The sequence below is a fragment of the Chelonia mydas genome, chromosome 2, assembly GCF_015237465.2.
Source record: "Chelonia mydas isolate rCheMyd1 chromosome 2, rCheMyd1.pri.v2, whole genome shotgun sequence".
Lineage (NCBI taxonomy): Eukaryota > Metazoa > Chordata > Testudines > Cheloniidae > Chelonia > Chelonia mydas.
Genome location: NC_057850.1, coordinates 156,821,482 through 156,846,433, shown reverse-complemented (window position 1 = coordinate 156,846,433; position 24,952 = coordinate 156,821,482). Strand labels below are relative to the sequence as shown.

At 42.6% G+C, this 24,952-nt stretch overlaps 1 protein-coding gene across 5 annotated transcripts in view; it reads left to right on the top strand.

Moving 5' to 3' along the window:
* FHOD3 (formin homology 2 domain containing 3) overlaps positions 1-24,952 on the top strand; it is a 611,741-nt gene that overhangs the window by 359,598 nt on the left and 227,191 nt on the right. For all 5 annotated transcript variants that reach the window (XM_043540433.1, XM_043540432.1, XM_037889932.2 and 2 more), the window contains exon 6: positions 19,209-19,303. In XM_043540433.1, the coding sequence (XP_043396368.1) occupies positions 19,209-19,303 (95 nt within the window). The remainder of the gene's footprint in view (positions 1-19,208; positions 19,304-24,952) is intronic.

Genomic DNA, 24,952 nt, shown 5'->3' with positions numbered 1-24,952 from the left:
TGACTAAACAGTCACAGAACTCTCAGATTTGCTACTCCCAAAGAAATAGGACACAAGATTCAATTCAGATTCTACTTAACACACCATTTGAATGGCCACAGGACTGGCTCTGAGCAATCATATGGTAATTTTAGGTCCCCAGAAAACATATTGTATTCTGTTCTGTTCTATACAGATTCTTATACCGCACTTATCTCCATAGTATCTTAGCATCTTTCAGTAGTGTGTTAAGCAATGTGACTAACGTGTGTTCTCTCTTTTTCTCCCCAGGGAGGAAAATGTGAGCAGTGGATTGTTTGGTTTGGGATTTTTTTGTTTTACATACATATAATATGCATATACACAAACATGCTGCTGTATATTTATTGCAGAGAAGGCAAGGTCAAAGAAATGCACCTTGCACTTAGAGTGGAAGGTAGTGAGGTTTGTAATGGTCCTGTGGGAGTTCCATGGTTTTTGGACAGCCTCTGAGAAATTTCTGTCTCCTACAGTTTTAGGGCTATATTTCAAAGGGCCTCTGAAAATATGACAGCAGATTACGTAAATTTTGTAAAATTTGTAATCATCATCATCATGATGTTCCTATTATGCCTCTGGCAGTTAGGACAGTGATGAAGCTCCTCCACTCCTGTCTGTTTCTGGGAAGTCTTTCAATGGCTCCCCAGCTGTGCCCCAGGTTTTTCAGCTCAGCTCCCACAGCTCTTTGCCATGTTGTTTTCAGGTGGCCTCATTTTCGCTTGCCTTCAGGTGTCCATCTTATTGCTCCTCTGGTGATGGAATCAGTTTCCATACAAAGCACATGACCAATCCATCTCCAGCGCCTCCTGGCAATGATGGTGCTCAGATCCTCTTGGCTGCACTGTGTCAATTTGAGATTGTTCCGGGCCAATAGATACGGAGGGTTTTTCTGCGGCAGGTTGTATGGAATGAAGACAGTTTGGACATGTCATACTTTCTCATTCCCCAGCATTCTGCACTACAAAGTAGTGTTGAAAGTACGCAGCTCTGATAAATCTTGAGTTTGGTTTTGGTGTTGTATTTTGATGATTTCCAGACTGTATTTAAGCTCCTGAAGGTGTTCCTGGCTTTGTTGATTTTGTTCCGGATGTCCTGGTTTGTTCCACCATCTTTGCTGATGGTTCTGCCCAAGTATGTGAATGTTTCTACGTTGGTGAGAACATAATCCTCTGTTCATACTGGTGATGGTGAGGCAATATTAAAGGTCATGATATCTGTCTTACTGCAATCGATTTTCAGTCCAATTTGCTGGCTGAATGTGTTGAGTCGAGTTGTTTTTTCTTGTATATGGTGTTGGGTATGTGATAGGAAGGTGACATCATCTGCGAAGTTCAGATCTTCAAGGGATGAGAAGAGTGTCCATTTAATGCCTGTTGGCATGTCTTCTGTTCTACGCTGCATTATCCAGTCAATGGCAATGTTGAAGAGGATTACAGACATGACACACCCCGATGTACTCCTGTTTTGACTTCAAACCTGAGCTCACTGTGATCAACAATGCTTGTAAAGTTGAAATAGAAGCTTTTGATGACGTTGATTATATGGAAAGGAATGCCATAGGCTGGTCCTGTGAATGCTGTCAAAAGCCTTCTCAAAGTCTATGGAGTTTATGCAGAGTTGTCGTTGCCACTCTAAGCACTGTTCTATTATGTTTCATAGAGTGAAGATCTGGTCTGTGCATCCATGCCCTTTCTGAAAACCAGCTTGCTCTCTTCTGAAAACGCTATCAACTGCCTCTGATATACACTGGACTATGATGTTACACAATACTTTGCTTGGCACAGATAAAAGTGTGGTACCACACCAGTTATTACAGTCACTGAGAGTTCCTTTCTTTGGTAGCTTCACTATAACCCCATTGATCCACTCATCCGGCACTTCTTCCCTTTCCCAGACTGATGTAAATAGAGGGGCCAGGATAGATGCTGCTAACTCAGGATTTACCTTGAACAATTCTGCATTCAAGTAATCCTTGCGAGGAGCTTTCCCATTTTTTAAGGATTTGATGGCTTGAATGATCTCTTCCGTAGTTGGGGTGTCTGTGTTGATATCAAGATCTTCTGCCTCCTGGACGTTTGCTGCTTCTTTAGGTGGCTCCCTGTTCTGCAATTTTTTGAAATGCTCTGTCCAGCGCATTTCTTGTTCATTTTCGGTTGTTAGTAGATGTCTTTGTTTGTTCTTGATGAGAGTATTTGTTGGTGTCCTCCGTTCACCACTGATAAGCCACGTCATTTTGTAGACAGTTCCTTGTTCACCACGAGCAGCTGCATCCTCTGCTTGTGTTGCCAGATTATCAATATAATGCCGTTTGTCCAATCTCACAACGCGTTTGACCTCCCAGTGTGCCTTGCTATACTGCTTGCGGTATTTGTCCTTTAGCTTTTTGGATTTTGTGTCTAAAACTTTTTTTCTTCAGGGCTCATCTGGTTTCTATGGCATTCCATGTGCTGGGTGTGATCCACTCCTTCCTTCTCTTCTTCCTGTAGCCTAGACAGGCTTCACTGCTCCATTTATAAATTGCTGTTACTTTGTCCCACTTCTTGTTGATCTCCTCATCTGCATTCCCCTCCTCTTCATCAAGGTCTGTGAGTGCTTGAAACCTGTTCTTTAATTGCAGAACAAAGGCTTTCTGTATTTCAAGGGACTTTAGCTTCTCAATATCATAATGTCTATGTCCCTTATTTGGTGGACCCACACTTCTCAGTTTTAGCTTGATGGAGGCTGTCATGAGGTGGTGGTCGCTGCCAACATCTGCACTCCTTCTCACTTTCACCTCTGTCAGTGAGCGTCGCCATTTGCCTTTGATCATGATATGGTCAATGTGGCTCTTATCTCTGCCATTTGGAGAACACCATGTCATCTTGTGACTTTCACAATGTTCAAATAGGGTTCTGCTGATGACTAGGGGTATGGCTACACTACGAAATTAGGTCGAATTTATAGAAGTTGTTTTTTTAGAAATCGGTTTTATATATTCGAGTGTGTGTGTCCCTACAGAAAATGCTCTAAGTGCATTAAGTGCATTAACTCGGCGGAGTGCTTCCACAGTACCGAGGCTAGAGTCGACTTCCGGAGCGTTGCACTGTGGGTAGCTATCCCACAGTTCCCGCAGTCTCCGCTGCCCATTGGAATTCTGGGTTGAGATCCCAATGCCTGAAGGGGCTAAAACATTGTCGCGGGTGGTTCTGGGTACATATTGTCAGGCCCCCGTTCCCTCCCTCCCTGAAAGCAAGGGCAGACAATCATTTCGTGCCTTTTTTCCTGAGTTACCTGTGCAGACGCCATACCACGGCAAGCATGGAGCCCGCTCAGGTAACCGTCACCGTATGTCTCCTGTGTGCTGGCAGACGCGGTACTGCATTGCTACACAGTAGCAGCAACCCATTGCCTTGTGGCAGCAGACGGTACAATACGACTCGTAGCCATCATTGTCATGTCCGAAGTGCTCCTGGTCATGTCGGCCAGGAGCGCCTGGGCAGACATGGGCTCAGGGACTAAATTTGGAGTGACTTGACCAGGTCATTCTCTTTAGTCCTGCAGTCAGTCCTATTGAACCATCTTATGGTGAGCAGGCAGGCGATACGGATTGCTAGCAGTCGTACTGTACCATCTTCTGCCGAGCAGCCATGAGATGTGGATGGCATGCAGTCCTTCTGCACCGTCTGCTGCCAGCCAAAGATGTAAAAGATAGATGGAGTGGGTCAAAACAAGAAATAGACCAGATTTGTTTTGTACTCATTTGCTTCCCCCCCGCCCTGTCTAGGGGACTCTTTCCTCTAGGTCACACTGCAGTCACTCACAGAGAAGGTGCAGCGAGGTAAATCTAGCCATGTATCAATCAGAGGCTAGACCAACCTGCTTGTTCCAATAAGAACAATTACTTAGGTGCACCATTTCTTATTGGAACCCTCAGTGAAGTCCTGCCTGAAATACTCCTAGATGTAAAGCCACCCCCTTTGTTGATTTTAATTCCCTGTAAGCCATGTCGTCAGTCGCCTCTCCCTCCGTCAGAGCAACGGCAGGCAATCGTTCCGCGCCTTTTTTCTGTGCGGACACCATACCAAGGCAAGCATGGAGGCCGCTCAGCTCACTTTGGCAATTAGGAGCACATTAAACACCACATGCATTATCCAGCAGTATATGCAGCACCAGAACCTGGCAGAGCGATACCAAGCGAGGAGGCAACGTCAGTGCGGTTGTGTGAGTGATCAGGACATGGACACAGATTTCTCTGAAAGCATGGGCCCTGGCAGTGCATGCATCATGGTGCTAATGGGGCAGGTTCATGCTGTGGAACACTGATTCTGGGCTCGGAAAACAAGCACAGACTGGTGGGACCGCATAGTGTTGCAGGTCTGGGATGATTCGCAGTGGCTGCGAACTTTTGCATGCGTAAGGGCACTTTCATGGAACTTTGTGACTTGCTTTCCCCTGCCCTGAAGCGCTTGAATACCAAGATGAGAGCAGCCCTCACAGCTGAGAAGCGAGTGGTGATAGCCCTGTGGAAGCTTGCAACGCCAGACAGCTACCGGTCAGTTGGGAATCAATTTGGAGTGGGCAGATCTACTGTGGGGGCCGCTGTGATGCAAGTAGCCCACGCAATCAAAGATCTGCTGATATCAAGGGTAGTGATCCTGGGAAATGTGCAGGTCATAGTGGATGGCTTTGCTGCAATGGGATTCCCTAACTGTGGTGGGGCCATAGATGGAACCCATATCCCTATCTTGGCATCGGAGCACCAAGCCTGCGAGTACATAAACCGCAAGGGGTACTTTTCAATAGTGCTGCAAGCTCTGGTGGATCACAAGGGACGTTTCACCAACATCAACGTAGGATGGCCGGGAAAGGTACATGACGCTCGCATCGTCAGGAACTCTGGTCTGTTTCAAAAGCTGCAGGAAGGGTCTTTATTCCCAGACCAGAAAATAACTGTTGGGGATTTTGAAATGCCTATAGTTATCCTTGGGGACCCAGCCTACCCCTTAATGCCATGGCTCATGAAGCCGTACACAGGCAGCCTGGACAGTAGTCAGGAGCTGTTCAACTACAGGCTGAGCAAGTGCAGAATGGTGGTAGAATGTGCATTTGGATGTTTAAAGGCGCGCTGGCGCAGTTTACTGACTCGCTTAGACCTCAGCGAAACCAATATTCCCACTGTTATTACTGCTTGCTGTGTGCTCCGCAATATTTGTGAGAGTAAGGGGGAGACGTTTATGGCGGGGTGGGAGGTTGAGGCAAATCACCTGGCTGCTGGTTACGCGCAGCCAGACACCAGGGCGGTTAGAAGAGCACAGGAGGGTGCGGAACGCATCAGAGAAGCTTTGAAAACCAGTTTCATGACTGGCCAGGCTACAGTGTGAAAGTTCTCTTTGTTTCTCCTTGATGAAACCCCCCGCCCCTTGGTTCACTCTACTTCCCTGTAAGCTAACCACCCTCCCCTCCTCCCTTCGATCACCGCTTGCAGAGGCAATAAAGTCATTGTTGCTTCACATTCATGCATTCTTTATTCACTCATCACACAAATAGGGGGATGACTACCCAGGTAGCCCAGGAGGGGTGGTGGAGGAGGGAAGGAAAATGCCACACAGCACTTTAAAAGTTTACAACTTTAAAATTTATTGAATGCCAGCCTTCTTTTTTGGGGGCAATCCTCTGTGGCGGAGTGGCTGGTTGGCCAGAGGCCCCCCCACCGCGTTCTTGGGCATCTGGATGTGGAGGCTATGGAACTTGGGGAGGAGGGCGGTTGGTTACACAGGGGCTGTAGTGGCAGTCTGTGCTCCAGCTGCCTTTGCTGCAGCTCAACCATACACTGGAGCATACTGGTTTGATCCTTCAGCAGCCTCAGCATTGAATCCTGCCTCCTCTCATCACGCTGCCGCCACATTTGAGCTTCAGTCCTGTCTTCAGCCCGCCACTTACTCTCTTCAGTCCGCCACTTACTCTCTTCAGCCCACCACCCCTCCTCCCGGTCATTTTGTGCTTTCCTACACTCTGACATTTGCCTCCACGCATTCGTCTGTGCTCTGTCAGCGTGGGAGGACAGCATGAGCTCAGAGAACATTTCATCACGAGTGCGTTTTTTTTTCTTTCTAATCTTCACTAGCCTCTGGGAAGGAGAAGATCCTGTGATCATTGAAACACATGCAGCTGGTGGAGGAAAAAAAAAGGGACAGCGGTATTTAAAAAGACACAGTTTATAAAACAGTGGCTACACTCTTTCAGGGTAAACCTTGCTGCTAACATTACATACATAGCACATGTGCTTTTGTTACAAGGTCGCATTTTGCCTCCCCCCACCACGTGGCTACCCCCTCAACCCTCCCCCCTCCCCGTGGCTAACAGCGGGGAACATTTCTGTTCAGCCACAGGCAAACAGCCCAGCAGGAACGGGCTCCTCTGAGTGTCCCCTGAAGAAAAGCACCCTATTTCAACCAGGTGACCATGAATGATATCTCACTCTCCTGAGGATAACACAGAGAGATAAAGAACGGATGTTGTTTGAACGCCAGCAAACATACACTGCAATGCTTTGTTGTACAATGATTCCCGAGTACGTGTTACTGGCCTGGAGTGGTAAAGTGTCCTACCAAGAAGGACACAATAAGGCTGCCCTCCCCAGAAACCTTTTGCAAAGGCTTTTTTAATACATCCAGGAGAGCCACGAATGCCAGGGCAAATTAATCCTTTCACATGCTTGCTTTTAAACCATGTACAGTATTTTAAAAGGTACACTCACCGGAGGTCCCTTCTCCGCCTGCCGGGTCCAGGAGGCAGCCTTGGGTGGGTTCGGTGGGTACTGGCTCCAGGTCCAGGGTGAGAAACAGTTCCTGGCTGTTGGGAAAAGCGGTTTCTCCGCTTGCTTGCTGTGAGCTATCATCTTCTTCGTCCCCAAAACCTGCTTCCGTGTTGCCTCCATCTCCATTGAAGGAGTCAAACAACACGGCTGGGGTAGTGGTGGCTGAACCCCCTAAAATGGCATGCAGCTCATCATAGAAGCGGCATGTTTTGGGCTCTGACCCGGAGCGGCCGTTCGCCTCTCTGGTTTTCTGGTAGGCTTGCCTCAGCTCCTTAAGTTTCACGCGGCACTGCTTCGGGTCCCTGTTATGGCCTCTGTCCTTCATGCCCTGGGAGATTTTGACAAAGGTTTTGGCATTTCGAAAACTGGAACGGAGTTCTGATAGCACGGATTCCTCTCCCCATACAGCAATCAGATCCCGTACCTCCCGTTCAGTCCATTCTGGAGCTCTTTTGCGATTTTGGGACTCCATCATGGTCACCTCTGCTGATGATCTCTGCATGGTCACCTGCAGCTTGCCACGCTGGCCAAACAGGAAATGAGATTCAGCTCGCGGTTCTTTTCCTGTCTACCTGGCCTGTGCATCTGAGATGAGAGTGCTGTCCAGAGCGGTCACAATGGAGCACTCTGGGATAGCTCTCGGAGGCCAATACCGTCGAATTGTGTCCACAGTACCCCAAATTTGACCCGGCAAGGCCGATTTAAGCGCTAATCCACTTGTCAGGGGTGGAGTAAGGAAATCGATTTTAAGAGCCCTTTAAGTCGAAATAAAGGGCTTCATCGTGTGGATGGGTGCAGGTTTACATCGATTTAAAGCTGCTAAATTCGACCTAAAGTCCTAATGTAGACCAGGGCTAGGTCATTCATATTACAGAAATCAACAAGCCTTTCTCCGTTTTCATTCATGGTGCCACACCCATGTCTTCCCACTGCTCTGTCATTGCTTGTGTTGTCCTTACTGACCTTGGCATTCAGGTCTCCCATGATGATAGTTAGGTCGTGGCGTGGTACTCTCTCTAACTCTGCCTGTAGTGTAAGGTGGAATTTGTTCATTACTTCTTCATCACTCTCATTTGTTGGAGCATAGCACTGAATCAGGGTGATATTATTATGTTTCCCTTTTGGTCTGGCTCTCATAAGTCTGCTGCTGATGGATTTCTATTCAAGCAGGGAATGCTCCACTCCTTTCTTCAAAAGGATAGCAACACCCTCATGGTGTTGTCCATCATCCTATCCAGAAAACAGCAAAGTTTCTTCCGAGGCTGTTGTTAATCTTCCTGATCCTATCCGTCTGCTCTCACTGACACCCAGGAGATGTAAGCTGTAGTGTCTCATATCTGCTGTGACCTGAGCTAGCTTCCCTGTTTCGTACATTGTCCGTGCGGTCCAAAAATTTGTTTTTTGTCTTGGTGTTGAGCACCTCAGTCTTCATGCCAGTGGCTTCCTTTCGGCTTTCACCACTGGCAGTCGTATGGGTCATTGACTGCTGAAGGCCATCACACACAGTAATAGTTGATTTTTCCACTGCTGTTTCCGTAACATATTTTGTTTTTTACAGGACAGGGTTGTTAGCCCTGTGTCTAACCCCCAACCTAGAGGACCAGGTGTCTGTTTTGTCTGGCCCCTCCCCGAAAGACAATCCGGCATGGTTGAACCTACCAGGAGCAAAAAGCCCCCACCAACACAGACTCTGGGGATCGTTAGAGCACGCAAGCTGTCCCGCCATGACAAGGCACAGACACCAGAGGACAGAAAATTATGTAAAGATTATGTAAATGTGTCCGTGTGCTAGGGCAAAACCCCATGTTTAAACATCCATATTAGCTGTATCAGCAGAGTGCCAGCAAATTTAATTAGCACATTTTCTGATAGCATTTAGAAACAGATAGCTTCAGGTACCGAATTGACTTCCAAAACTCATGGTAAAAGGTCAAAGTGTTGGGTGGTAAATTTTTGCCTTGCATGTGTGTGAATCAGAGATGTCCAAAGTTCAGCCATTTTGTTTTTCAGGTCATCCTTGTGAACTCTTATTGGTTGAAGTCATGTGAATCTCCAAACCTGGGTTTTTCATGTCCTTTGCTTTGTTTCAGGGTTTTCTTAGGTCTTTTTAATGAAAACTTCACACAGCTCTAGTGCATATATTTCTATTTTTATGTCTGCAATCTGGTGGTCAGAGGCTGAAGTGGATTTGTTCATTTGTTAAATAGGGATTGTTTTATTACAGATTTCTTTTTAATGGTGAAATAATTTTATTTATTCATAATGTGTATAATCTTATAAATGTATTACTAATTCTGTAAAGCATATTATGATATTATACATGCTGTATAAAGAATGCTATATAAAATAAAGGTGATGATTATGTTATTATGATCATTATTATCCATGCAAAGATTTTATAATGTATTTATATAATAGTTGCTACTGGATTTTTCATTCCCTACACAAATATATTCAGCAAGTTGTTAACTGTTGGCAGAGTCTACTGAGGATCTATTTTTATAATTTCTCCTGAGAGCTGGTACAATGTAGGAAATCTCCATCTCTAGGAATGTATGTGTTGTTTGTTGGAATGGCTATGACTGTGATGAATTGCTTTGGGATTCATGTGGCTGATGTGTGTGCTGCCGCAGGTGTTGTCATTTACCGTTATTTGACAATTTAATATTTTTCTTTCCATTCAAAGGCCTTACGCCGGCAGAAATATTTGTTTTGGTTAAAATCACCTTTGAATTTTCTGTGTGTTGTTTTTAAAAGTGGAGTGGGGAGAAACATTGGCTGAAGGATAATATATTGTAAGGGTATTCCTTGGACTTTCTAAGGAGCTGATGTTGCAGTGTTCTGGGCATTTTGTAGGAGGAGAGCAATGCCCTGGATTTCTGTGAGCAGGGAGAACTCAGAACCTGGGAGTATCAGGCCCTAAAGGAAGAGGCTGCACACTTGGCTTTTGTGAGTAAAGATAAAATGGTAATGAGGGCTTCAGGAATTAGTGGGGCCTCTTAGTGCAGTGTAGAAAGGGCAGCTGACAGCTCAGGTACCTTTCTTCTTAAAAAGATGGTCATTGCAGGAGGGCTTCAAAAGCTTGACACCTTGTTTTCAGCCTCAGTTCTGTCCCAGTTGTCCCAATGTCTAGAATTGGCAGTCTATTAACCTTCACTTTCTTACCATAATCAGCATTGAAAAAAGCATTTCTTTGACAGTGCCCCTGGGGAATGCTGGGACTGAGGTTATTGTTAAAGACAGATAATTAGGTGGAACAGAATAATAATAACATGGACCTGACGGTCTCTGTTTTGTGCCAGGAATGTCAGAATTATAACTCTCTTTTCAGAATTTCCTGTGGGCTTTTGCTACTGAGAAAAACTGTGCCGTTTTAGAACAAAATGTTTAAAGTGGAGTTCTAACAGGTTGAAATAGTCTCACGATAGAAATGCACTCTCTTTAAAAGCAAAATAATGTCAAAAGTGGCTTAGCACAAGCGCATTTTAGCTGTTCAGTAAAGAAAAGTAGTTTTATTCTTCATGAACTTGACCTTGCTTTTTAAATAATATGTATTTTTAATGGCAAGTTATGGCATGTTGTTGCAGTGCCCACTCCATTATAATCACAGTGAGTGATGTAAATCTCAGTGCCTGAATATGCAGCACAAAGGTGAATTGATTGTGCTGAAGAATAGCATGTTCAGCCTCCTCTTTTGTTTGGCATCATGCGAGCTGACCTCTGGAAAGCAGCTACATTTGAACCAGTAGTCAGGTGAAAAATCTTAGATGCCAATCCTGTTTGTTCAACAACTTAAAGGGTTTTCTTTTTTTTTTTTTTTTTTGTTCGCCAGCTGCCCGCAGGATCTGTTAGCAGAGTGGTTTTAAAACATTTTAGGCTGCGTACCCCTTTTCAAATAATGTAGGCTACCACATACCCTCCCATTTGAGATAGGGTCATACATACCTATGAAAAGACTTTAATACTTGTTGGTAAATATTTAAAATGTGGATGCATGTGTGTTTTTTCTATGCACTTGCAGAGCTCTGAATGAAAATTTGACCTTTTATATTTTCTGAAATACAGTTTAGCATGTTAGAGCTTTTGATGTTTTAGAAAAAAAATCTTTGACTAATGTTGTTTGTGGCTTTCATATCCTATATTTACTGCCCGGTTTTCAGTTCTTTGCCTTTATTAAAAGGGTCATTTGCATGATTGAATAAACAGAATCTTGGCTGTCACCTCTGAACTCCCAGCCTGTAGCTGCCACTCTCGAGCCACCGAGCCGCCCTGGAGCACAAATTAAGCATTGCCTCTCCCCCCCCCCACCACCGCCTTCCCCATTGCCCAAATCTCACTTCCACTGCCTCGCACCTCAGGCCTTCCCTGCTCCTTTACCTCTTGACAGCAGTGCCCTGGGCACTAGCCCACATGATCCACCCGTAAGGCCAGCCCTGCATCCACTTGCCCTGCCTGACAGAGCCTGCGCAGGGGAGTCTGTGCAGGCTTGCATCTTTCTATTCCCCTCCAGACCCTGGCCTGGCCACTATTAAAAGATTTTTCTCCTGTACTCCCTGATGAGAGCTCCGGTACCCCTACACATACTCATACCGCAGTTTGAAAACCACTGTGTTAGTATGTTATATCTGTGTATATTTTTGCTATAAGGATTTTAACAAGTTAGAAGAATAAAAATTGCATATGATGGTTAATCTTGAAACCTTTTCTGTGTATTCTTCCTGAAGAGTAAAACCATAAAACTGCAAAGAGTCTTAACCCTAAAATATTGCCAAAGATGTGAAACTGCTGCATAAAGTTTCCCACACAGCTGTTGGTTCGAGGAAAGTACTCCACGGCTAACCATGGAAGTGAATGCTTGATCTTAAAAATGAAAGTGCCAGCTGTTATGAAAATTGCTGATTTACGTTTGTAACCCCTGTTTGTTCGGTGTGGTGGCTAGGCCAGGTAGAGATTGATGAACCTGCTATATACAGCCTTGGTAAGAGAGATGTGTCTTTTAGATCAGGCAGTAGAGGCACATGGATTAAGCTCAAGAGGTCCCAGGGTGGCTGGCATTACATATTAATAGTATGATACATTTATATTTGGAACTAAATTGTCTATGTATTTCAACAGTTACGCTGTTCATTAGAAAACTGCAGCTCTGCCATAAATAAAGGATTAATAAAGGGGTCCTAAAAAATGAATCTCTTAGCATTGTTGTGTATTTCAGCTCCGTAATAATGAACAAATGAACAGACCTTATAAAAACAGATTAAACAAGGAAATCAAGTTTGAGAAGGCTTTGTTAAGAAGCAGATCACACATCTCTAGGCAGTACTAAATTGGCTTTCAGCTTCCTGTAAGGCATTGCTAACATCCTTGGCAGCAATAAAAGACTTGAATATGTGTGCAAATGACTGACTAGGTATTGCAGACTAAACCTGACCATATCTCTAATAACAGAGTAAAAGCAAATCTGAAAAATCTGAGCCAGTTCTATCCCTGTAGAATAAATATAGTGTCTGTAGGCTGGCAAACTGTTGCTTAACATGATTGTTTTTACAAAAGGGAACAATGACGCTACCTCCATAACTGCTGTATCTGATCTTACTTTTTAGAGATGAGAAGTTTTTGTATGATTTTGTTTATTTTTTCACATAGCCAAGTGGCACAAAAACAGTGTTTAACAATGCAGTGCGTTTACATTTGGAATAAAACCTGTCTGTGTAGGTTGTTAACAATTACTTTAACTCATTCATATCTGGGCTTGAATAATTGAGTTCAGTGGGCTGGCTTTTATTTAATTTTTTGTATTATACTTTCCCCTTTACTGAATCTTTTAGTGATTTACTTGAGAAAGAAAGAGAAATGTCTGTAGTAAATGGTAGGCCTGGGACCAACTCAAAATGTGTTACTGACTTGAAATGCATGTAGAGCCTAACATTGATGCTTTAGACATCTTTTTAAATGACTCTAGACCGTTTTTTCCTGGGAATTATGCCGATAATATCTTATAGGACAGCACACAGCATTGGGCATGGAACATGGTTATAAACAATACTTTCTGAAACTTCCATAGGTCCAGTTGCAGAACCTTATAGATTATTTAGCAGTAAATTGTCTGCTCTAACCAAATACCATCTCAGAGATGAGCTTCGCTCCTTTGCAGTGAGGGAACATGAGCCAGGAATTCTGAGACAGATATTGTACTTACGGCCAAGTAACCTACTGGTATTTCATCATGGGATACTGTTGGCACTTAGGATAATAATATTAGGGACCTAACAAAAACCTTACATAGACAGATAAATATTTTCCAAAGATATAACAGACTAGGATACATTGCTTTCCATATTGGATTATAGCCCATATCTTTTCAGTATCCCCATATACTTCATATATTAAGGTGCTTTTGCAAGATAAGGGATTTCATGTGTTTCTGGGAGACATTATAATAGTCTTCAACAGAGCTGATGACTCAAGAGTAGGCTATGTAATAATTATTTATAGTATACCAAATTGAACACAAGGTAGCTATAATTTGATTGGCCATTCTTTGCTTGTATAAGATAAGGTAAAGCTTTAGCCAGACAGAAAGCAGTTTTCTCATAAAAGCTGAGTATGCAGTACTCTAACGAGTATGTACTCTAACAAGAACAGAATTTGGCTAATTGTTCAGAAAATAAGTGTGAATGATAAAGTAATATAACTTCTACATATATGACATTCAGGGGGATGTCAAAATGATTGTAAGGAATCAGAAAAAAAGGTATAGCAGGAAAAGTAATTAACAGGAGGTGTAATATAAAGTATCACCGCTACGCTTAAACTTACACCCTGCTATTTATTTTTTCTGCCATCCCCTCCTTCCGCACTGGTGGTGAATAATTTACTCTTCTTTTGCGAATCTCTAATGCCAGATTGGTGCAATTTCTCTTACACTTACTTACACCTATTATATTACCAATATAGTTTAATTCAACATTGTAACTTACACCACTACCTGTGTGTATGACATCCCCATTGAATTTGGCCCAGGAACTTCCATCAGAATTGAACCCACTTTGACAAGGTCTGACTTTGGCCCATCATTCTTATTTAGGAAAAAAAAACGATACGTAGTCATTAGATATATTGCGCCATAACTCTGGCATGATGAATTATGTTTTGACTTCAGGAAGCAGGAATAAAATAGCAATTGTCCTGACTCAAATGCTGGTATTTTAACTAGGTTATTACTGTGGTGCAAAGTTGAAGTAGATAGAAAAAAATGAGGCTGCAGGCCAGAGAGGCTTAAAGCTGCTGAACACTACAGGTTGGAAACAGCTTTGAAAAGTTTGAAATTATAGGTGGGTAAATATAAGACTTCTACTAAAATAATTAGGAGGGTGAGGTTTTTGTGCTTGTTTTTCCCTCATTAGTCCAATTAACCCTTCTTATATGTAGTTGAAAAAAGTCTTAGTGCCAATACTGGCAAGTTTTTTAGAGATTTTTTTTAAGCCTCTGATTCCTTAGAAATCTATGAAATTCCTGGCTGGTCCATCCTTTTCCAACATAAACCTAACCTAAAAAATCCAGCAATATTCCACCTCAAAATAGCCCTGCGTAAATTCACAAACTATGTTCAAATAAGATTAAGAATTTGATTTAAACCATCAAAAGCAAAGGATTTTCAAATTAAGCCTGCTCATCTTAATCCCCTGCCCTCCTGCCTGCCCCCCATTGCGCAATAGCATGCTTTCCTTGTTGATATATTTCCAAAGTAGAATTCCAGTTAGTACAGAGATTGGATTAAATAGCTTGCACTTTTTGCCAGTTTGGTTACAGGAATGTACAAATGGAGAGGTTAAATGTGATGGACCAAATTCAGCCCCAAAGTAAACTCATTGACTTAATAGATCCCTTCTCAAATTAGCCTGTCTCCATAGGATAAAATCATGCTCTTCCTTGATGTGGCCATATGTGGGGAGGTAGTGAAGCCAGGTTGTGAACAATGGCAGAGCTGGGGACAGGGGGTGATGGGTCATTGGTGGTGCCACCTTCAGTGATACCTATTAGCTTGAAAAGTCACCACACGTACCCTAGGGGTCACCAGAGTGGGGTGGGGGAGTCACTTTCCACCCCCCATTGGCTGTGTCACTAATGTGGTGGAGTTGGGGGGAGTTTCAGCCATTCTGACCTGGGGTTTCAGCCATTCAGTGGACCATAAGCCACTGTGCCAATGTAGGGCAAAGTGCATCAAAGTATCTGAGGAGGACACATGCTGCTGCTCTAGACAAGGAGCATCCTGCGCCCAGTCTGCCAACTGTGTCATATGCAAGACGTGGTCAGGCAGACTCAATCCTCATTAGAGCCATGAAGTATCAGCAGGTGCATTAACTTGGTTCCCAGACTAGTGTTTGTACGATAGCCTCCACTCTGATCCATTCTTTTCAGGTGTTCTCTTTTCCCTCAGCACATCCATGCAACACAAGTAGCACTTAGCTTTGGAAATGGACCTTATACAGTCCTGGGGGAGTGCGTGTGCGTTTTTTTTTTTAATAGGAATTCAGTGTTTCTTTTTTAATGGAACTCAATCTGAGGACAAAAAGATTTTTAGGGCACCATCAATGTACATGAATCTAAGAGATCAGTTAAGGGTATAAAGTTGCTGTGTATTTTAGGTACTCATCCTATAGAAAGTAGATTCCCCTTTCCTGCCCCCCCCCCTTCCTTAACTCTCACTTTTGTTCCTGTGACTAATAGAGACAGGAAATAACATGCTATTCAGCAAGTAAACTATGAAGCTCCATTCCAGGGACTGTCAGCAACTGATAACTTGATGTGTGACAGATAATTATTATAGACGCGACTTCTGTGCAGGCAGCCTGGCACCAGCAAAAACTTATCTTTTGTCTTAACTGCTCGATGACATTCTGTACAATATTCTTTATCTTGTAATACTTCTGTCAGTATTTGCCAGTTGTTTAAACTGCAACAGAATGTCTAGTAGATTTTCTTTCATGTGTTTAGAATTTTCCACCAAGATCCCAAAGAACTGTCCTGTAGCTGTAACCGATATTATCAGTCTTGGGGCAATGCCTGATGATGTGCACATGCACACACAAAGGTTTTGTGGTAGCAGATGAAAATTGTCAGGAATCATGTTGCTCCTGCTTTCCATGGTGCCTGCTAATATGTCCTAACCCAGTGTTGTTATGCACAGTTATATTTAAAAAGCTGGGACGTAATGTAGCCCACATCTTACGTAAGCATTCAGTCTATCTTGAGAACAAATAGGAAAGTTGTTTTGTTGGAAAATTGTGTGTGTTTTTGTTTTAAAGGCAGACTTTCTGCTGTCTTTGATTTCTTTCTTATTAATTTGGAAAATATGTGCCAGGAATAAATTTTGTTGCACATTTGTTTCAGATTCAAATTAAATGCCTCCACCGTTAACCAAAGAATTCACTACAAAGGAATGGTTTGGTGATTTGATCATGGTTTGATCTCACCCTGATCTATGGCCAAATCTTTTTGTTCTGAAAAGAAGCAAATATAGGAAGTATGACCTTTATTTGATTATTGAGGGATATCAATAATCCCCTCTCTCAAATAACTGTCAGGAAATGCTGAAAATGAGCCCTTTTATCCAGTCAGTGCAATTTTAATCTTGCTGACGGGGAGTTATCTTAATTTTTCAAAATGTATTGACTTTTTTTTTAGTTTTCCATGTAAACCAGTTAAAACAGACCAATGGGTGAGATTTATTAGAAACAAAAACGTCAGTTAGATTCCTAACTCCTATTGATTTTCAATGACAGTTAAGTGCCTGGTTGCATTGGTACCTGTGGGGGAATCTCCCCTGAAATAATGTAGTTAGTAGAACAGTAGCATATATGGATATATGTACATTTATTATTATTTATGTATACATTTATGTTGCATTAATGCTCAGAAGCCTTAATCAGGGATCAGGGTGTCATAGTGGTAGAAACTGTACGCACACAACGAAAAAGACGCCAGAGAACTTAAAATCTAAACCTTGGAAACGCAAGAGATAGAGATAAACAAATATGGTGGTGAGAGGGAACAAAACTAATGTGACAAAGCTCTGTCCTTGGCTCCGTGGGTCCTGCGTTTCCTGGTGGATTTCGCTAGCCTCAGAGGCTCACTGTGACCCTCCACATAAGCCTTCTTTCTCTAGAGACAAAGGTCACAGTCTACTGAGCCATTTTCATCATAAGCCAGCAAGGGAGGTGAGGAGAAGTTATCCTTCCTTGCACAGTCTCTGTTGTCTCCCAGTCTCAGTGATTAATCAGGGGGCAAAGGTGGGGGGGGAGCCTGGGCCCACCTCTACTCCGGGCTCCAGCCCAGGGACCCTAATAGTATCAGCTACGTTAGCTGACCTTTTAGAAAAATGACATGTACAATTCCCTGGGCTACTTCCCCCACAGTAGCCCTCACTTCCTCAAGCTCCACTTCACCCTTACCTCAGGGCCTCCTTCCTTGTGCCTGATATGGTGTGTACTACTCAGCCTCTCCAACAGCACAACTTCCTTCCACAGCTCCTGACATGCCCACCCACCTGACTAACTGGGAGGCTTTTAACTAGTTTCCGCCAGCCCCTGATTGGCTTCAGGTGTCTCAATCAACCTAGCCTTCTCCATGCCTTCTGGAAAGTTCTTAATTGGCCCCAGGTGTCTTAATTGACCTGGAGCAGCTTCCATTTCACTTAACCTGGTACCTGGAGCTAATATATCTATCTCCCACTACTTTTCTATAGCCATCTGGCCTTGCCCTGTCACTCTAAGTAACAGAGAAATGATCGTATTTGGCATAATAAGCCTCCTTATCAAGAGTCATGGCATGCGCACTGCCTATCCAATACAGTTGTGTGAACAGTGGTCTCAGGTTGGAAAAATCATACAGACATATCATAAAAGAAACAAACTACTACCAAAGGATGCGAACATGTGAAGATTCCTGCTATTCTTGTAAGTGGCACTGTGGTCTAGAGAACATAGGATAGGTAATTAGGAATCTGAGCTCAAATCCGGTTTTGCCACTGACATGTTGTGTGGCCTTTGGCACTTGTTTCTCTGCATCAGTTCGCCCCTTTGAGAAAAGGGTATAAGTATACATTTTTACCTACCTCAGTTATGATGATTAATTAGTTAATAGGCCAGATTCATGCTTCCTGGCAAAGGATGTAAGCATTGCATCTCTCTGTGTCAACGAAGCTGGTTGCACCAAATGGGTGATTCATCTGATAGACAGCCACTAGACAATGACACCCACTTTTGAGGTGGGTTACGGATCATTCCCCACCCAACCACCAGAGACAGGTTCTGCTGATGGGGTCCAATAGAGAACATATAGTGAAACTAGCCAATCCTTGAAAAGCTTTTGGAAGATGCACAGTATAATTATTATTTTCTCTGCACTATTTTTTGATATTTCTTCATTGCAAAAATTCTCCAGTAATAACTCTTGGGTCATCTTTAATACTATTGAGTTATTCTTACTACAGATTGTGTTGAAGGTGCTACTTTAACATGTTCCTTTTCGGCTCAAGTGTGCATGAATCTCCTATTATAAAGTAAAAGATTTGGAGAAGAAAGCTTTGATTTTTGTTAATCCACTCTTCACTAATCCCAGCAGTTGATAATCTGTATGAAAAATCTCTGTTTTTCCTTATCACTCAGCAAAGAATTAATAGCTATGTGCTGTAGCAAAGTCTCATGTTAGCAATACCTCATGGGTTTTGCAAAGTATAGTATCGTATTTTACAAGCACTATATGAAACGTTATCATAAAACATATTTTGTGATTTTTTTTCCTTGCTGTTTTTTGTTTCCTTGCTAACACTCACAATTCAACAAGGATGTCTTTGTGAAATGGCAACATTCTGCTATACTAACTTGCATTAACTACCACGCTGGAATTGTGAATTGCTGAAATTTGGCAAACAGAATGGCTAGCCTAATCAAAGATTATTTTAATTCACGTAGATAGATTCCAAATCTAAAACATTCAATATACTACATAGTACTTCCAAACATGAATAGACCCATTGGCTCACAGTAGCAAAGCGTAGCCCATTGAAAATAATGGAACTGTTCATGGTAGTAAGCACTATGCTGGGTAGGAAGTGTTTCCAAGACTGGGCCAATACAGCACAGAATCATTCAGGCAAGGGCTGATGACTATAATCTGCCCTCAGTGACATTAGTACAAAACTGCAGTGACTCCAAATGAAGTTACTTCAAATTAACACCAGTGTAATCTAGAACAGGATCTAGCCTTGTGTCTTTTGTCAATAAAGTTTTTGTCAATGTGAACCTATTTAAATAGTAATGATAGTCAATATCAGGATATTAATAAATATTCACCAGGTCTGATTGTACTTTCTTTGTCTTTTTCTTTGCTTTAGCTTTGGGCCAGATTATGCTGTATGTAGATGGCATGAATGGAGTAATAAATCATAATGAAACCATCCAATGGCTGTACACTCTCATTGGGTCAAAGGTAAGAAGTTCTCCAGTTACTTGTTTTATACATCTTAAGTGTTCTTTAAATATTTTTTTCTATTTTGTGTGCATGAATTGTTGGTGGGGTGTGTGTGTGTGTGTGTGGAGAAGGGTTGGAATTCCAGAGAGAAATTTAAGTGTTGATTGCTTGGGATCAACTCATATAGTTTTGTAAACTAAGACTAGAAGGATACAATAGAATTATGCACAGAATTTAGAGTTGGCAGCATTCATAAAGCAAAATAACTTATCAGCAGACTCTGGAGCCTGACATCTTAGCTCTTTCCTAAATATAGTTCGATCAGTTATAGCAATAGCATTTGTTATAATAATGGTGTTGGTTCTTATATTTTAACTTAGACTGAGATTATCCTGTCCTTTGGTAAAATATACAGTATTCGTTGTGTATATTTCAGTCCATTGTTCAGCATCCCGTTAGAGCGCTCAATTTTCATAAACTTGTAAATATTAAGGTCAGAGGAACCATTCTGATCATATAGACTGATCTCCTGCATAATCCAAGCCATAGTTTTCACCCAGTAATTCCTGTGCCCAGCCAAATAATTTGTGGTTAGATTAGAACAATCCTTTATAAATACATCCACTCCTAATTTAAAGACTCCTATTTAAAGACTCCTAATTTAATCCACTCCTAATTTAATTTCTAAGTGAAAGCATCTACAGGCCAAACTGGAGCAGTTTGGAGAATGCAGGCATCAATCTGCTACCACGCACACGTGAAGCAAGAATTCTGCCACTCAGGCTAATTCTGCCACCTACCTAATATTGCTGTCAGTCAAGTCCATAGGACTTCTACCCTCATCTAAACTTGGAGTTAGATCAGGCCCATATTTTACGTAGTGCCTACATGCACGGAGAGGCAATCAAAAAACATGATTATTGGAAGGGCATTTAATTGGTAAGCTGTTTCAGGGCCTGATCCAAGATCCACTGAAGTGAATCAGAGTCTTTCCTTTGACTTCAGTGGATTTGGATTAGGGTCTAAAATACTAAGTAAATATCTGTTTAGAATTCCAATGTAGGCTGGACTGTTATTTCTTTCCTGATATTTCCTGATATTGGTAAATACCATATTTTTTCAAAGGACAGTATGTCCTTGCATTGCTTCCATTTGTGCAGCCAGTAAATTTGGCCACGAGGAGAACATTTTTTTTCTGGCATAATGTTGAGCTTGCCAGGGTGGTATGTGGAAATATCTCTCCTCATATGTACGGTCTTACCAAATTCACAGCCATGAAATACACATCACGGATTGTGAAATCTGGTATCCCTCCCTGAAATCAGGTCTTTTGTGTGCTTTTACCCTATACTAGACAGCTTTCACGAGGGAGACCAGTGTTTCTCAAATTGGGGGTCCTGATCCAAAAGGGAATTGTAGGGAGGTCACAAGGTTATTTTAGGGGGGGTTGCGGTATTGCTACCCTTTCTTCTGCGTTGCTGTCTTCAGAGCTGGGTGGCCAGAAAGCGGCTGCTGTTGGACGGGTGCCCACCTCTGAAGGCAGTGCCCTGCCAGCACCAGCGCAGAAGTAAGGGTGGCAATACCATACCATGTCACCCTTACTTCTCCTCTGCTGCTGGAGGCAGCTCTGACTTCAGAACTGGGCTCCCAGCAAGCAGCCACAGCTCTCCAGCTGCCCCGCTCTGAAGGCAGCGCCACCACCTGCAGCAGTGCAGAAGTAAGGGTAGCAATACCACAACCCCCTCTACAATAATCTTGTGACCCCCCCCCCCACAACTCCTTTTTGGGTCAGGACCCCTACAAATTCAACACTGTGAAATTTCAGATTTAAATACCTGAAATAATGAAATTTACAATTTTTAAAATCCTAGGACCGTGAAATTGATCAAAATGGACCGTGAATTTGGTAGGGCCCTACTCATATGAGGATGAGCCCTTTGCTGTAGCTTATCCTGTTTGCACAGCCTGGCTGTGAACAGCCACCGGTGGAGAGCATGATCACTTTAGTCTCATAACAAAAGATGCATAATGGGTCAAATTCTGTCTCTGCCTCTGTACCTGCAGAGGTTCACCTGACCTGGAGCCCGTGCAGTTCCTCTGCAGGGGGAGGGAGGAACAGGTGGAGGGGTTGCTTACGGATATCGCTGCTTGCATAGGCCCTTATCCAGCTCCTGTTAAAGTCAGTGGAAAGATTCCCATTAACTGTAATGCGAGGTAGATCAAGTCTACAGTGCAGAGCCTTGCACTGTAGAAACTCCCAATATGGGAGTTCAAGGAGTGGGTGAAGAATAGGCAGGACCTAAAAGAAATGTGAGATGGGCCACAAAATCTATTACTCCCCCCTAAAGCAGAGGGTAATGTGTAAGAGCCACACAGGCTACTCCTGCCCCTGTTATTTAGACCTGCTCAGAACAAGACTAACTGCCACAATGCTTGGAATGGTGTCAGTAACCTCTCTACACCAGGGGTCCCCAAAGTTGCTAACACCTGATGAAGCTGAACTAGTGTTAGCAGTGGTGAGAAATTCTCTGGACAGGGCCGGCTCTACAGTTTTTGCTGCCCCAAGCAGTGAAAAAAACTGCCGCCACGGACAGCAAAAGGGAGAAGCTGCTGCTGAATTGCTGCCATGGCCGGCGGGACAGAGGAGCTGCCGCCGAATTGCCACCGCCACGGAAACACTGCTGCCTCTTTCTAACTGCTGCCCCAAGCACCTGCTTGGAACGCTGGTGCCTGGAGCCGGCCCTGTCTCTGGAGATGATGGGGCCATAGAGAAAGGGCTTTCTTTCCTTATTTCCATACGGATATTTGTGCAACCTAAAGAAGAGCCTAGCAGTCCTGAGTCCCAGAGGCCCCTTTAACCAATCCCCCCAATGCACAGAATTCATTGCTGCAAGAGATTAAGTCAAAAACTGGGACTGGATTACTATAAATGCTGGATCATCTTTGGATGACTAATAATATTGGTAGATATGAAAAGTAAGATAATGATGAGGGTAACTAATCTCAAGTGTCATGAGCATCTTGTTGGGTGGAAGATCAGGAAGGAATCCCCACACATACACACACACACACACACACACACACACACACACACACACATGTAGATCATTCCACAGTTGCCTCGGTGCATAACCAGGCAGCTTGTTTTCTTGGAACATCAAATACTAGCCCCTGCCAGAGAGAGGATGCAATATAGATGTAGAGATGGTTTGGGGGGTACGGATTCTAGTTTCCTATGAAACATATACAAGAAAAAAGCTGTGCAAGAAAAAGAAATGTTAAGACATTGAGTATGCTAATCCTCTCATTCTACCACGATGTGGGGGACATCTTAGTGTTACTTTACAGATCTGAAATGAGGTATGTTGATTGTCTTTACCAAAGCACTACAACACTCCAGTCTTTAAGCTCCTCTTCTCCCCCATCGTCAGCCAAAATGCTTATATCCATATCTTGGCTCAGTGCCTGTGACTAGGGAATGCAGGCAATGTGCTTTGAATAGTTTGGTTTCAGGTAGCATCAAAGTTATTCTTTCATTATTATTTAACTGTCTTGGAAGAGATCTAAGTCCCTGTCTGTGTGCCAAAAGTTAATCGAAGGTATGACAAGGCTACTAGCAGAATGTGTGGTGTGACAGCTGCTTTATGCACTTAAATGTGGATTTGGCTCTCCATGAAAAATGAATCTGTGGAATTTGCAACATACCTACAGTCTAATTTACAGTCCAGCTAAACTACTTCTTTTTCTGCAACAAAGGGAAAATTGTTTTAATGTTGTTGAGCAAAAAACGATGGTAAAGTTGCTAAAGCTTCAGTGTAAATATTGAAACAATTCCTTGTGGAAGGAAACAGAAGATAAACAACATATCATTTAGTGGAGTACATTAGTAGTGCCTGGGACATGTTGTTCCTTGCCTTTACCTAAAATTTTGTAGAGGCTCAATAAGCTAATTAGTAGAGATGGTTGAATAATTTTCATTGAAAATCTTTTCTGACAAATTCCATAATATTCTTTATTTTTTATAATTATTTGTTAAATCCTGCTCATTCAGTCTCCGGTTCTGGCTCCTTACCTAATGGACTTGTCTATATTAGATATTTTTTTCCTGTTATATTCCCTACCATTGCTCATACTATTGCACTTCCATCTCTGATAGCAACAGAACTGGACACTGGCATAGATGGGTCACCATCAGCCACCGGCATTTTCATCACTGCATTGCCTAGACCTGCTGTGAACAGAGTTAGAGGACACAATTGTTAAAATGCCAGCAGAGAGTTTGCACTAGGACTCCTACCATTGTTTCCACTAGTTGAGCTGCACCAATGGCATCAGTAGTGAGAAACTGTAAAGGTGGAGGGAAGGTTAGTGTTAGACGCAAATCGTATGAGTAAGAGTGGGAGAACTGGGTGCTAGGATAGCACTTCTTGTTGATGATCAGTGCAAAATTTGAGGTTAGCAATGTACTTCTTCCATATTCATTTTAAGGGATGGAATAGCATGGCATTGCTCAAAGTATTTATTATACAATCATGATTAAAATATATCACTAAAATCATAGCACTTACATTGGCCTTGATTCAGCAGTCCCTCCCTCCCACCCCCCGTATTTAGCAAAGCACTTGACCATGAGTTTAACTATAGATAAATGGTTAAGTTCTATTGGGCTCAATGGAACTTAAGTACATACCTAAAGTTAAACATGCTTTTTAGGCGAGGGTTGGACTTACGTGCATATGTAAAAGCTTTGCTGAATTAAGCCATAGTGCTTCTCGAGCTCTTTAGACAGGTGCGTAGATATCAATAAAAGTTTCAGCTATCCTAACATTTTAAGGTGATTAAGGGATTAAAAACAGAGATAAAAATAGCCATCATATATGTCTATTTTAAAAAATCTTTTTAAAGCTCTTTTGGCTCCCAGATAAAAGGGATGAGGGGTTTGGTGGGACTAGGGGAAAAGGAAGGCTAAAACTGAAACCTAAGATTTTGGAGTGGAAAACTATCTGTTCCGACTTTTTCTGTCAATTTCACCTTTTCATCATCTCATCTTTCTCACATCATTCTTACAAATCTCACCACCACCGGCCTATGTACAAGAGTAAATTTGGAATCTAACTAGAGAGCCAAGTTAAGTAACAAGTGAGAAGATTTTCAAAGCATGAAGAACAAGTAGGCACCAAACTCTCATAGATTTTCAATAGATTTTTGAAAATCTCCATCATTGTTGGTTAAATTTTCCGGTAATTCTCAGATCCATGACAGCACTCCAATACCCTCCATGTATCTTTGGGGGAAATATCTCCCTCTGTGTAGAAATTAAAGGAAAAGTCCTGCTTGTACATACCAGCAAGGGTATGTGTGAAGGCTGGAAGGTTTTTTGCCTCCAATAGACATTTCTATAGAGCGGGCTTCACTCAGGACAAGTTGCAATGTTAAAACAAGGCTAGCAAATCACAAGGCTACAAATAATTATTCTAAATTTAAAAAAAAAGAACGCTTTAAAGGGATATTGTAGTTTTATTTAATCCATTTTTGAAGCAATTTCACTCATGTTGTCCAGGAAGAACTGATTGCTTTTGTTATGCGAAACCACTTCCCTTGGATGTCACTGACTGCAAACAATAGCAAGTTAATATAGTGGCATTATGTGTCATTCTACCTAGTTGT